The 13,275-nt window shown below is 37.1% G+C and overlaps 1 protein-coding gene across 3 annotated transcripts in view; it reads right to left on the bottom strand.

The window, feature by feature from the left end:
* Positions 1 to 13,275, bottom strand: part of TRAPPC12 (trafficking protein particle complex subunit 12) — a 52,421-nt gene that overhangs the window by 16,768 nt on the left and 22,378 nt on the right. For all 3 annotated transcript variants that reach the window (XM_082050084.1, XM_082050085.1, XM_082050086.1), the window contains exons 6-7: positions 7,111 to 7,223; positions 2,191 to 2,263 (exon numbers count right to left, since the gene is read on the bottom strand). In XM_082050084.1, coding sequence (XP_081906210.1) covers positions 2,191 to 2,263; positions 7,111 to 7,223 — 186 coding nt within the window. The remainder of the gene's footprint in view (positions 1 to 2,190; positions 2,264 to 7,110; positions 7,224 to 13,275) is intronic.

The raw sequence follows: 13,275 nt of genomic DNA, 5'->3' as shown, positions 1-13,275 counted from the left end.
TTAGCACAGGCAGAAAGGGGTTAATGAAAACCTGCAAAGCAGTAAACATCATTGAAAACCCAACAGCCCACCACTGTGTGTTACTGAGATGCCTGAAACCCACTCTGCAGGTCCACACAGCTGTGCTGCCGCTCTAAGCATTTGTTTTTCCTTGTTATTTATCAAGGACTCTGCACTCCACACTGCCATTCATTTCAATAGGAGCTCTGTGCACTGAGAAGTTGCAAAATTGGCATTTTATAGAATGCGTTACCAAGCAAGTGGTGCAATGCTAAATCTCTCTGCCTGTTGAAAAACTGGCAAACGAGGCGCGCTGTTCCAGACTAGAGGAGATGTACGTGATAAGTCGATCGGAGTGGCACCTTCTTACACCAGCAATAAGGAAATTAGATGCTAAGCATAATCCCCATAATGAATTAAGGCTGTCTTCACAGAAAGTTAATAAGGTTTGCTTCAGTTAGTCTCACATGAAGAAACGCAAACCCATTATCAGCCTCCTGGAGCTCCAACCGCAGCAGATGAGCAGACAGGGAGAGGACCTGGCTGACCTCCACAGACACGAGCAGTCAACAGCCTCTGCAAAGGTCCCACGGGCTTTTCCGCAGTCTTAAACCCACAGGCAGCTGCACAGCAGACATACAAAGATCTCTCCAAATTTTCAGCAGCCTTTTCCCTTGGTAACTACTAGCTGCTGCTTTTCTAACCATGCCTCCTCCTGAGCTCATCTCAGCTCTAAAGCAGAAGCAGAGAGGAAAAGCAAGGAGCCAGAAACTCAACAAGAGGCAGGCTGCAGGATTATGACACAGCCAGGAAAAAGTCCTTGTACCTTAAAAGGGGATCAGAGTCTTGATTTTACAGGGAGGGAAAAAAAAAAAAATATGGGGACAATAGGGACAAAAATGAGGGTAGAAAGGGGTAAAAAGGAAAAGGAGGTAAAAGAAGGGAGGCAAGAAGAACAGGGAAAACACAGAGAGAACAGAAACTTCCAGAGTGCTGTGGATAATTTATACTTTTCCTATCTCTTTTGAGAATAAATGTATTGATTTAGCTATTTTGCAAATGCCTTTATGATACATGCTGCTCACATGTGCGTTCACTTTTTTAGGACACGTCTAGATGGTGCATTAAGTTAAAGCATAACGACACATTAAAGCTGCTTTACATCCAGTCAATCTGAAAACCAGGCAGAAGAGTTCAGACAGGTCTATGTCATTCCATGTACATATCATTTTAGGAATTTGTTTATAATAAAACTAACTCTGCTAACAACTATATGCAGTCTCTTCCTACCTCAGAGGCAGACTTTTACTTCGCACATCCTCTACGTAAATGTTATCCTAGAAATAAGTTGGTAAGATTTCCTTAGACTGTTAGCTGAAGCTGAAAGGTTTGTGTTGTCTTGCTATGATGTTTTTAACTTTCATACCACTAGGCACCATGAGTGGTTCATATAACCTGTAGCAATGCCAAAAATGTCACATCCTGTCCAGTTCTTATGTGTACTTGAATGACCTAATTAGTACAAATTCCATTAAAAAAAAAAAAAACAAACACGCTTGGACAATTAATTTGTCTGGATGATCTTTATCCAGTAACGTATCTTGCACTACTGAAGTTAAACAACTAAGATAAAAAGAAAAGGAAAAAAAATGCATATAAAATAATGAAAATGGTGATGTAGATGAATACCATCTAAATCTCATTGTAAAAAGTGAAGTAGGTATTTCAGGAGCCTAAGTACATGCAGCTGCAGTGAGACTTTGCCATCTATGCAGGAGCATCCTAAGCCAGTGTAGCCCTTGTATGATGGCAGTTTGATCTAAAGAAATGTAGTGAATTTCAGACATAAGGACCAAGAGGAGTGAGCCAAGGCTTAAGATGAAACATCCATCTAGCTGCAACAGCAATACACTTACATATTAATCACTAAAGGACAGTAGTCATGGTCTTTGTTTCTTCTAAGTAGGAAAAAAAATGGATTTAGGGCACTGGTTTGATCAAGGGCAAAATTGTCAAATTAATACCAGCAAACAGAAGTACAAGGTGCATCATTTCAGAGGCTGAGTAGGCTATGAGACTGCAAAAATACTGATTTAACAACTCTAGGGCAGTCCTGGGATAACTTCAGGTATACTTCAGCAATTGATAAAAATACACTGCCTGTGAAAAAAATCTTTAAGGAATACCTACCTTGTCTGTTCTCCTGTGTAATGTTAGTCATACTTCCATCTTCAGCTAAGCCTTGTTCCAAATTTTCTAGTATCTGTAGTAAGTGTTTTAAAGTAACCAACATGAGTTTAAACAGCACTATATATTAAATACCATATATGTACAATGGACAGTCTATATGAAAACCAGCCCGGGCAGGAATGCTTCACCTAGGCACAATTCAAAATTACTGATTTTTACCATTGCTAGATCAATTGCACAAAGTAAGAAGGCCATTGTACAGTAGAAGAATATTAGAGCTCAGGTTTATGATACTTACAGAATGCTAAATATCAGCACAATCTAGGGACATAAACATTTTGTTAAGCAAAACATGAAATATGCTTCACCAAAGAATGAATGCTAATGACCACAAAGAAAGTCAAACTGATTTTTCAGAGAAAGCAACTGCCTCTTGACTCTCCCACCCTAAGTATGGGCTCTGCTTTCATCTTTTTGTCCTTAATGAAGCACTCCTCTTAGTTCTTTCTGCAATTGCCTTCTCAAAGTTTGGGTTTTATTCCTTCTTTTTATTTATTATAGATTTTAAATTGTGTAAACTGTTGAGTGAATGAAACATTTGTTGTGTTATTGGAAGAATGAAAATGTATACTTAATGAAGCTTGTGTCTTCAGCACTTTTAAAATAAACATGCAAGGTTCCATTTGAAATGCAAGGCAACTTTCCTTTTTCTAATCCCATTACAGATTCTCTAAATTTGTTTACTGATTCCCACAGATCAACTCATTTTTCCTGTTACAGATTTATAACTTTGGGTGTTATACTTGAAATTTCCTTCAGATACCATTAAGGCCACTTGCACTTTAATCAGCTGCTGTGGTTAGCTGATGAGGAAATACAAGACGCTTCCTCGTCCGGGGACTGAGTGCACTTCTGAACACAGACATCTCAGCTTCTGTCAGTAGAAGAATTTTTTCCTACACCAGCAAGAAAACATATGAAATCCTCCAAAGCGGAGACAGGCAGAATTAATCTGGCTTCAGACAGCATGTTGGTGCCTTCTACAGCCAATGAAGAGCAATTGGTACCCCCAGAAAGCCAGTTTGTGCCACCTATTTTAGACATCTTAAGGTGGAAGGAATTACCTTAAGAGATACCAATCTCTTCACAGACCAGAGTAAAAGCTTGAAGTGAGGTGCCATAAACTTAGCTACAAGGGACTTATAAGCAAGGAGAGACATATGATGGAATAACAGCAGTTACCACATGCCAGCTGAGCCAGGGTAATTTTCCCAATACGAATTGTTAGCCCATGACAAATACAAGGCAATGGGATTTACTGCACACCTTGTTCGCCAAGGGCGAGGTGACGTTGCCTCACCTGCAGCTCTGGGAGGCTCTGAGCACACACCAGGAGATCCTGCGGCTTTGCTGACAGGTGGCTATTTATGAGATTGCAGTGGCACGCCAGCGAGACTCAATCGCGGCCCCACTTTCAAAAGCAGCGTAGCCACTTAGAAATCACTCACAAACCACAGCACCACATCAAAGTGTTCAATGCCTGGTGTATAATGAGGTACCTGGTCAGAGGAAAAGCATTCTCTCCCACAAACCAAAACCACCTTAACGTCTATTTTCTGTCCAGTCTAAGAATCCTGATCTTCCTCTTCCCCTGGCAAACATCCACTGATCACTTCTCATTCTCAAAAGGCTCTGAGTTCTTACTCTTTAAATGGTCTAAAACCAACAATGGTCTAAAACCATCCATGAGACACACTGTCTTGCTTAAAAAGACAACCCGTTTGTTTAACACCCTTCTCTGAAAATGTGCTCACTAACATCATCAAAAAAGAAAGAATTAGATATTAGCATACAATTACAGTATTACATTAACTATTCTGTGACATTTCTTGGGGATATCTAGCCATCACCTCAAGCTCAACGCAATTAAAATAGTACTTGGTGCTGATTTGAGGCTAATTTTTTTATTCCCCAGGTTTATCTCCTTTTGCCCTTAAGTACATGAATATCATCCAATATTTAGGTATTTCCCCTGTTTTCCAAGAATTGTTTAATAATATTAATGATTCACGTAGTTCTTCAGTATCTGGGTTAGTCGGCAAGAAATGTTTAATTTTAGCAAATCCCCTCATCTCACTTTTCAACTGATGGTAAACTCTTTATTCGAGCGATATCACATAGGATAGCTCTAAACATCCTTTTCTGTTTTAGAGAAATACGATTGAATGCTTCTGCAATGCACTTTAAGCATCAGTTTTACATAGGACCTGTGCTTTTTCTTGTATTGAATATTTATGAACATACATGCTCATTATTTCACTGGCTAGTATTATTTCACTGAGCCTTCTGTTTCATTCGCTATCAATCGCCTCTATACTGTAACTACTAACCTATACGCACCACCATTTGCATTCCTAGTTTCCCATCCATATGTATCTCTTTTTAATACTTTACTTCTTGTTCCACAACTTTTCATCAGCATTTAGCTTTTTACCTAAAATAACCTTTTTTTGGTGCTTCTGTAATTGTGGCTTTTGGGTACTCTGACTGGTGCAGGATCAGTATTATTTCTACAAACTCACCAAAATAGGTGTAAAGACAAATACCCCCCAGACTGAAGTACCGTATGAGAAACAGAATACTTATGTGACGTTAGTCACTGAGCCAGAACTGGATGTTGCATGAAAATAAAAGTCAAAACCATCAGTAGCCAAGAAACTGAAAAGTTTCCCAATTTAGAAGTAAGCCAGCAGACCAGATGTGAAGAGCGTGTATGGAAAAGCCAGGGAGGAACACAACTACTCATGAAGGAGACTGGTGGAACTACAGAGGGAGTGGCTGGTGGACACAGGGCAGAAAGTATTTTTGCAAAGTTTTGCAGAGGTAACACTTGGAGAGGCTTTTCTAAGGAGCAAGACTGTTAATCCACTCGCCACTGATCCACCTACGTGTTAGAAGAGCCCCGTACAGCTCTGCCACTTGAAGGATTAGGGTTAAAAAGTGAAATACGCTGCACTATGGGATGTGGGCATTTCCAGGAGCTCTCCCCCAATCAGCTGGGGAGCTTAAGTATATGAACATGGGAGGGGTTTACTTTAAGCCTGACTGTCGTTCTTTTCACATTTTGGTCTCCAGATAAGCATTTATTAGCATGTCCTCAGCATTATGAGCACTAAAGCAATCACGCCTATGTTTTTAAATTAATATTTGAAAAGAACAAGCCCTTTTGTGATTTAAATTACTATTGTTACTGCTTGGCTGTTTGGAGACCATTTATTTCAAGGTGGACTTACAAGGACAACAACTCGTTGAGGCAATTCATGTTGGGAAGACTAGCAATAAAACAGGGACAGGAACAATTTCATTGGATTCCTCCCCCAAGCTATAATAGGCATTTGGCACTACAGATTCTCTCTCCCAAATGCTGTACCTATAGACAGAGATGTAAAATATCCAACCAGATCTTCATTACAAATTTGCAGGAACACTGGAAAAGGTAAAAATTTTATTGTTTATACACGAGAAATGAAAATGATGTTTTTGCACTCAACCTCCAATCCTGCTTCAAGTACCAGAAATATGTAAGAAGATGGGGCTGAAGAGACTGAGTTAGCAAAATCGTAACAAATAAGTATGGTTAGATCGTTAAATTAAATGGCTAGTCCATAGTTGACAATCGTCTGTAGAATGCATACAACAAAAAGCAAGAGGGAATTTAGCAGGTTAAAAGGAGGCATCAGATAGGAAAAAAAAACCCCACAATTACATTAAGGAAGAGAAACAAAACAGAAGGACAAATTTTCTTATGATAAGAATGCTTTAGCATTAGTCTGGAATAGCCTCCCAGGGGATGTGGCCTCAGCTCTGTAGGCCAGCTCATTAAAAACTGGAAAACAACCTTGTGTTGCAGAGAGACAGACTAGGTGAGCTAATAGGTCTTTTCTGTCTTTCTGCTTTTAGGACTCCAAGATCATCTCATTTGGATAATGACTATTCCTACGCCCTTCTGTAAATACAGATGACCAAAGATTATTTTTCCACTTTTAAAGCAGGGAAGTAAAACACTAGAGGCTTTTGGTTGAAAGCTCCCCAATTAATTCTGTTATAAACCGAATGGTTCCCAAGTGTCATATACAAATATTAAGACTAATGAGTGTACATCCTTTATGTTATTTTCTTGGTTATGCCATGGGTTTTCATATGTATTACACACTTTATTCTTGAACAATCCAGGTGAAATCAAGATTATTAGACTATTAGCATTCTGCACAAAAAATTAAAACATATATCTAACAGATGTTTTTTGTCAGCCAACCCTGACTTCAAGTGGTTAAATTATCACCAATTGACAACTTTAAATACATATTTATCTTTACGAGCTGTCCTTTTTCACACTCTTCCTTGTACAGTTGTCTTTGATTTGCACCAAAAGACAAGGTATTTAATTGAATGCAAACAAATGAAGTAATCTGCAACGAGGTGCCTAGAATAACTAATCAGAAATATTCCCTTGAGAAAGATGGTATGTTTTATTTGTTCGGTTGTAGTTTTCTGTGTACTGTACTTTAGAAGGGAGTATCCATCAGCACAGACAATGGCCTTCACTGGCTACTGCATCCTGGCTCTGGTGGAACCTATCAGAAGCAAAGGGAGACTTGCTGCCCTTCGTGTCTTGTCTGGCAAAAGCACAACAGCAAGAGAAGTACATTGTCTACTGTTTTACTCCTTTTAGTAAGAGCTACCACAGAGGAGGACATACCCTAAAATGGAAGAGGAATTTAATTGCTTCTATTAGTGAGCTCATTATTTGTATCAAGATGGAATAAAAAAATGTCATCATTTAAACTTAATATTCTTTATAAGGACAATAAAATGTATTCCTTAAACACCAGAAATGTTAGCGTACACAGAAGGTGCTACCTTGGCGCAGATTATCTTCATGCTATGCAGTCTGTCCAGTGACTCCTGAGGATTGCCGAGGTACTGAGGAAGTTCAGCATGTAAAATCCGCATGGAGAAAGGAACCATGGAACCTAGAAACAATTAATTTTTTTAAGTGTGTTTGCTATAATGTTCAGTTTGTGATTTGTCGACATTTCACAAGGTATTTCTCACTAGCGTATACTAACACGAAGTCCATTTTACCTTCATATCTGTCTCCTAATAAAAGATGTGAAGGATGACAAAATAAGCAAACTTTTTCTCAGCTGTACCATGCAAAGTATTGTAAAATGTTTTAAACAGGTAAACATATATGTAACCATAATCAAGAAGGCAAGGAAAAGGTGCATCTAATTCAAATTTTCTAAACCAAGCTGTGCATGGAAGTACCAATGTTTCATTAAAGATTTTTATAAACTAATTAAAATGAAGGATTAAAAAAACAGAAGTTTATTCAAGTTGCACATACATCACTACTCCTAACATTTAATATTTATGCATATTTTACAATCAATGCAGAAGAAAGAAGATTAAATTATTGGCCTTAAAAGCATCCTTGTGAAGAAGTTATATAACCAGCACAGGCAAAACCACTTCATGTAATCCTTTTCCAAATAAAACCAATATGAAGGGCCCCTATAGTACGGAAAAAAAAAAAAAAACCAACAAAACAGAAAACCAACATGAGTGAAAAGAAATAAAAATGGTATAATGAAGAAAAAAAATACTATAATACAATCATTAAATATAAAAATATATTAAGTCCTCTGGGACTTTTTTGTTTCTTTTTTCTATTAATATCCATATGCTTGTGTAAAGGTCTGAGGCCATGATGCTGAGCAGAGACCATTCCATTGCTCCAAAGATGACTTTAGTCTGAGTTTTACTTCATTTATGTTCACTCTTCCACAGACAGTTACTAAATTACTCTATACTGTGCGACTGACCTTCATAAAGATGGTGTATTTTGTGTATTTTCTGGTTTACTGAAATAATCAAAGAATAGGGAAAGAATTTTAAGGAATATTTGGGGAGAAAACCAAATTTCTTTATTTTCAAATTAGTTTACTTTTATCTTCATTATTATTATAATATTTACCAAAGATCCAGTCCTCTTAAGTTCATGAGCATCTTGGGTGACTTCAAGGGCAGTTTCAGGGGCTTTAGGGACTCCCAGTGTGTGCAATGTCTTGCTTTCCGGTAACTGCATATCCTGACACACAGGCAATACTGAACATAAACTAAATACTATTATTAAAAAGAAACCAGAGATAGTATAATGGGGAAATAGCCTCACAAAATACCATCCTACAATTCTAATATTTTAATATAAAATATTTTCTTACTTTAGACATATCCTAAGGGGATTTTCTCTCCAGTCACTGCTTGCCTCACCTTTTCTCAAAAATAGGACTCAGGACCTTTTTAGAAAGACTTTTGCACCTGTTCTTAACAGGCTTTTATGTCAAAGAGTTAAATGCTATATACAATGAGTCACTGCCTCTAGACATCTTTTTAAAGGTTGACAAAATTTTAATCACAAAACTCACTAATTAATGACCTTCAGAGTAAGCCACTTACGTCTACATAAATTCTCTTTTACCAGTGCTAAATATTCCCCATGGCTTCCATGACTGCTCTGTTCCCATAACGGATGTACACATGAGTTTCATGAACATGGAACGGAGATTAAGAAAACAAAACTGTCTTTGAAAGTCTATTAAGAGAAGGTTCTTCAACCTGTAACAAAAGATGTGAAATATTTTATATATGTACCCTGACTAGTACTTAGCATGACACGAGATCACATGTGGGCTGAACAACAACGAAAAGAAAGGCAAAAATAATTTAAGAGTAAATTCCATGCCAGAACACAGAAAAATTGCTTTGTAGACATGTTGCGAGCTTAAGAACCTGCATTGCAAACCTAAAGAAAACAACGTGACCTGTGGCTGGTTCTGTCTCTACCACCCCTCTGGTGACCCGGTACTAACTCCACCACCCAACAGTAATCCTGCTAAGAAAAGCAGTGCCTAAAACCAGATAGTTTGGGACTGTCCTTTTGGACAAAGTAGTCCTACTTTACTGCTAATACATGAACCATGCACCTACTTCTGCATTCGCTAGGACTTCTGAGGCAAAGGTATAAAATGGAAAAAATTGGTTCATCAGTAAAGCTCTGAAAAATCCAGGACATAAACCAAAAGGAATCTAAAGTTTTAGCAATATTTTTGGTTAATGACTGTGTTCAGCATTTTCAACTCTGAACAAGTTTGTATTGTAACAGTCTCCTGTAAAATGCGGCAGAAGGTCAACTCGATAAATACTCATATAGAAAAACTGAACTGGTAACAAAACAGCTCAACATAAGGACAGACGGATATTTAATGGAGCACAGATGAAATGTCTTGCATTATCCATTTTTATAAAATTTATATAATGTATTGTAAAACACTTTGTAGCATGGCATATTTTGTAAAGTATTGATCTTATATCTTACTGAATGAAGCTGCACTATTATGATCCATGCGAGGGGAAGGAATAACCCATTACCAATTTACATCATCAGAAGTGGTGTCAGAGGATGTCAGAATGATGAATGTGACTCCAGGCCAACTTAGACTCCATAACAATCTGATTTATTTCCTATCATAACTAAGACCTCAGTTGTAATAGGCATTCAGAACTATATTACTTTGAAATGTACTTTATTAATCTATTTTTTCTCAACCACTTAGTATTTCCTTCAGAGCATGTGACCAAAAAGCATTGCAGTGTTCTCCTCAGTAGGTACATCAAGTGTGATGACAGGTCTCTCAAACAGAGCCAGAAGTTTCTGGCCAACAGTGTAAGGGTACTCACTGTAATGACTTTTCAAACCAGTTTATATTGCTGTTTCACACAGGAAGATCTCAAACTCTAGCATCTGTTTCTTCTCTTTCTATTTGAAAGTCATGACATGACTAGTATCCTGCCAGAAATTTTACTGTGAGCATCCAGCAAATCTGTCCAGAGAATTTGTGTTACTTACTGCTTATTAAACAGGCTGCTAACTTTATTTGAAACGTCAGAAACACCAACCGTTTCTGTCCTCTTCATCAGTTTCCCTGTAATTCTTCTGAATAGTAGATTTGTTTTTTTTTTGAAGAAAGTAAAAAACTGTACACGTGCTTTCAAACAAATGTGGTAACTGGGGAAAACACAAAACAAATGATCTTTTACCACTGGCAAGGCTGTCTTACCACTCCATGTAAACAGTATTTTGTAACTTCAAGTCAAATCAGATGAGCAAATTGCTCATAAAAAACCTGCTTATCCAAGTCACTCATCCAAACTTATTCCTTAAATAATCTGTTTACAAAAAAGAAACTCTGAGATTTTTGGTTAAGTATGTTTTCCCAGATACATTCCTGTCTCCAAGTAAGTACACTCCTGTCTCTCAGTTAAATGATACAAGGTATAGAAAATATATCTGAGTTCCTAAATTAATAAATGGATTTTCTGGTTATAAAAAATGACGATAAATTTACTTTAGATTTGGTAAAGCTTTCAATGAGTGCTATTATATAAAGTGCTAATACAATTTACATTCACTTCTCAAGAAGAAATACATTGCAGTGATACAAAATGCATGTGAAGAGATCTGCTCATCAAAACAATTCCGTAACTCCTGGTTAACAGTTGTAAAAACTGACAACACTCCCTTCCCCAAAGTACACTGCTGCCATATTGTCTCCAGCATCCAAAATCTGAATTTGCTATTTTCTCAAACTAAGAAAATGGAACAATCACCTTTGAACTTCTCTGAAACAAAAATGTCAAGTAAGAGCCTGAGAGAAGCAACAGCAAATTACTAAAAATCTTTTCACAGGGTGGATGGTTATGAACCTTTGTTCTCGCAGGAATCAGCAAGGTGAACCTTGTGCGACCCATGGAAGAGAACACTAAGACCATGATGGGTTTGAAATGCAGCCCAGCAGAGCTTCATGGGGTGAGGAGGAGATGGAAAAGGCAAAGGAAAACTGTAATATGACTCTCGTGAATCTTCATCAAAGCCACATCAGTTCACTGATAAAAAGGTAAAAAGCAAAAAATAAGAGAATCACAGAAAGTGCTGACTTGGAACAGTTAACTCTGAGCTCACCAAGAACTCACCAAGAACTTTGGTTTAAACAAAAGGACATGGATTTGTTGTTTTACGATGTCACCATATCATGTTGCATCAAAGGCTCCTCACTGAGCCTTTTTCTGCTGAAAAAACAACAGTGGGGAGGAGCCCATTCCTGTTAAAAAACACATGACAGAAAAGGAAACTCCACACAAATCTACAAAACCAGAGGTTCCACTCTGTCTTGCAAGACACAGAAGCTGAACCTTTTGGTAAGCATTCCCTAACATTTTTATATTAAAATGGTGACAAATGAAAAAGGGTTGAGATGTAAAAAAGGTGTGTCCGAGATTTTAGAAAACACTGTAATTTTCATTTTACATTGTCTAGGTTAACAAGAAAACAGCTGGGAAGACATACATGACGTTTGTTGATGACTCTAGTAGATCAGTAATAACAGTGTTACCCAAGTCTGAAAGGCAGGTTGTAGAATTCAGAGTACAAAATTTAATTAAAAAGCAGATTAAGAGCAGGGATAAACCTATGCTTGCCTCAATAAACAGAGTTACATTGGGGAAAAAACAAAACAAGAAAGTAAGATCGACTACATTAACGCTAAGCTGTAACAGTCATACATGTGCTTGTTAGATTAAGAATGACATTATATTGTCTGAAAGGTTTCACCTCCTTGCTTATGATTAGGCCACATGTTTGAGGGACACAGCACAACACATATGTCTTTGTAATAGGCTCCTATATAACTGTGCATATCTATTCCTGTGAAATCCCAGCAGGGATGAAAGAATTTTATATAAACACTGGATTCGGGCATGTGCCGCCTTTTGCAAAATTATTTGGAATCAAACTCATGTCCTCTATTATATCTCACTCAGTACTGAATTTAACAAGGCACCATGTCAAGGAGATATTTAAAACAAGCAGCATATCCTGTAATTAAAATGTTTACTGAAAAGCAGTGAAGGGCTGATTTCTAAAGAAGAAAAACCCTCTTACACAGCAAAACCACGTCAACTAAGTTTAGACGATTTCAACAAAAGACAATACCCTACAATTACTGCTATGTATTAAAATTTTATTTTTAAGTTAAGTAAGTCTTATTCTATCTTGATGTTTTGCAGTTGACCTCTGTTGCTCCTCTTTATGGGTTCCATAATAATTTTATCTATTAAAAGTTCATAATGGAAAAATGGTTTAACACTTCTTTTCTCAGCTCTCACTCTTAAATTCAGTAGAGAATCTTTTTCAAATAATATGATTTTTGATTGTCACTTTGGAATGAATTAATCTCATTGATATACATATATAATCATGATACAAAAGGCAAAACTAAAAAGTGAAAAAAGGTCTGCTGAAAGGAAAATGGATACTCCAAAAGCATGGGAACAGATGGAATAAACAGTAAGATCAGGTAAAACTTTCTAAGACCACTGATTTCAATTTCTATTTATTTATGAACAGCTGCACATTTTCATAACTGTCGTAAGAGAAACATCACCTCATGTCAATCAAATTCGAACTGCAGCCCTCCTCTGCAGCCTTTTTAGAGTAGGAAAAAAGAGAGTATTCCACTGGCTACCTATTTTATCTCTGTATTTTCTTGTTGCAAAATAAGTAACCAGGAAGGCTTTCTGATCTGCCTTCTACAGCTTATTCAACAAATCTTAAATACCGAAAAGTAGTAGTAGGGCAAATTATCATTTGTTGATAGTAGAAAGTGTGATCTTATGGCAATAAAAAACAAACCCTTTCTTCATTGGGTAAAAGAGCTACAGAAAATTCAGTTTCAGAAAGATATTCTGCTTTATGCATATGTAGGCACCGAAATATGTATATCCTTGCATTTTTATGCTCGCACACACTTTTACATACTTCTACAATAGCATATTGGTATAATTGATAAGGAGATTTTAAAGAGTGATGTTGTAGTAATTTTGAATCCTAGTCTCACTGTCAATTAAAAGTACACTTAAAAATCCAGATTCAACAGACCAGCTTCCGAGCTCTTATTACTTTCA

Source organism: Streptopelia decaocto (assembly GCF_964273445.1).
Source record: "Streptopelia decaocto genome assembly, chromosome: 3".
In the NCBI taxonomy this organism is placed as follows: domain Eukaryota; kingdom Metazoa; phylum Chordata; class Aves; order Columbiformes; family Columbidae; genus Streptopelia; species Streptopelia decaocto.
Note: the sequence above shows the minus strand (reverse complement) of the source record. Positions and strands in the feature narration are given on the sequence as shown.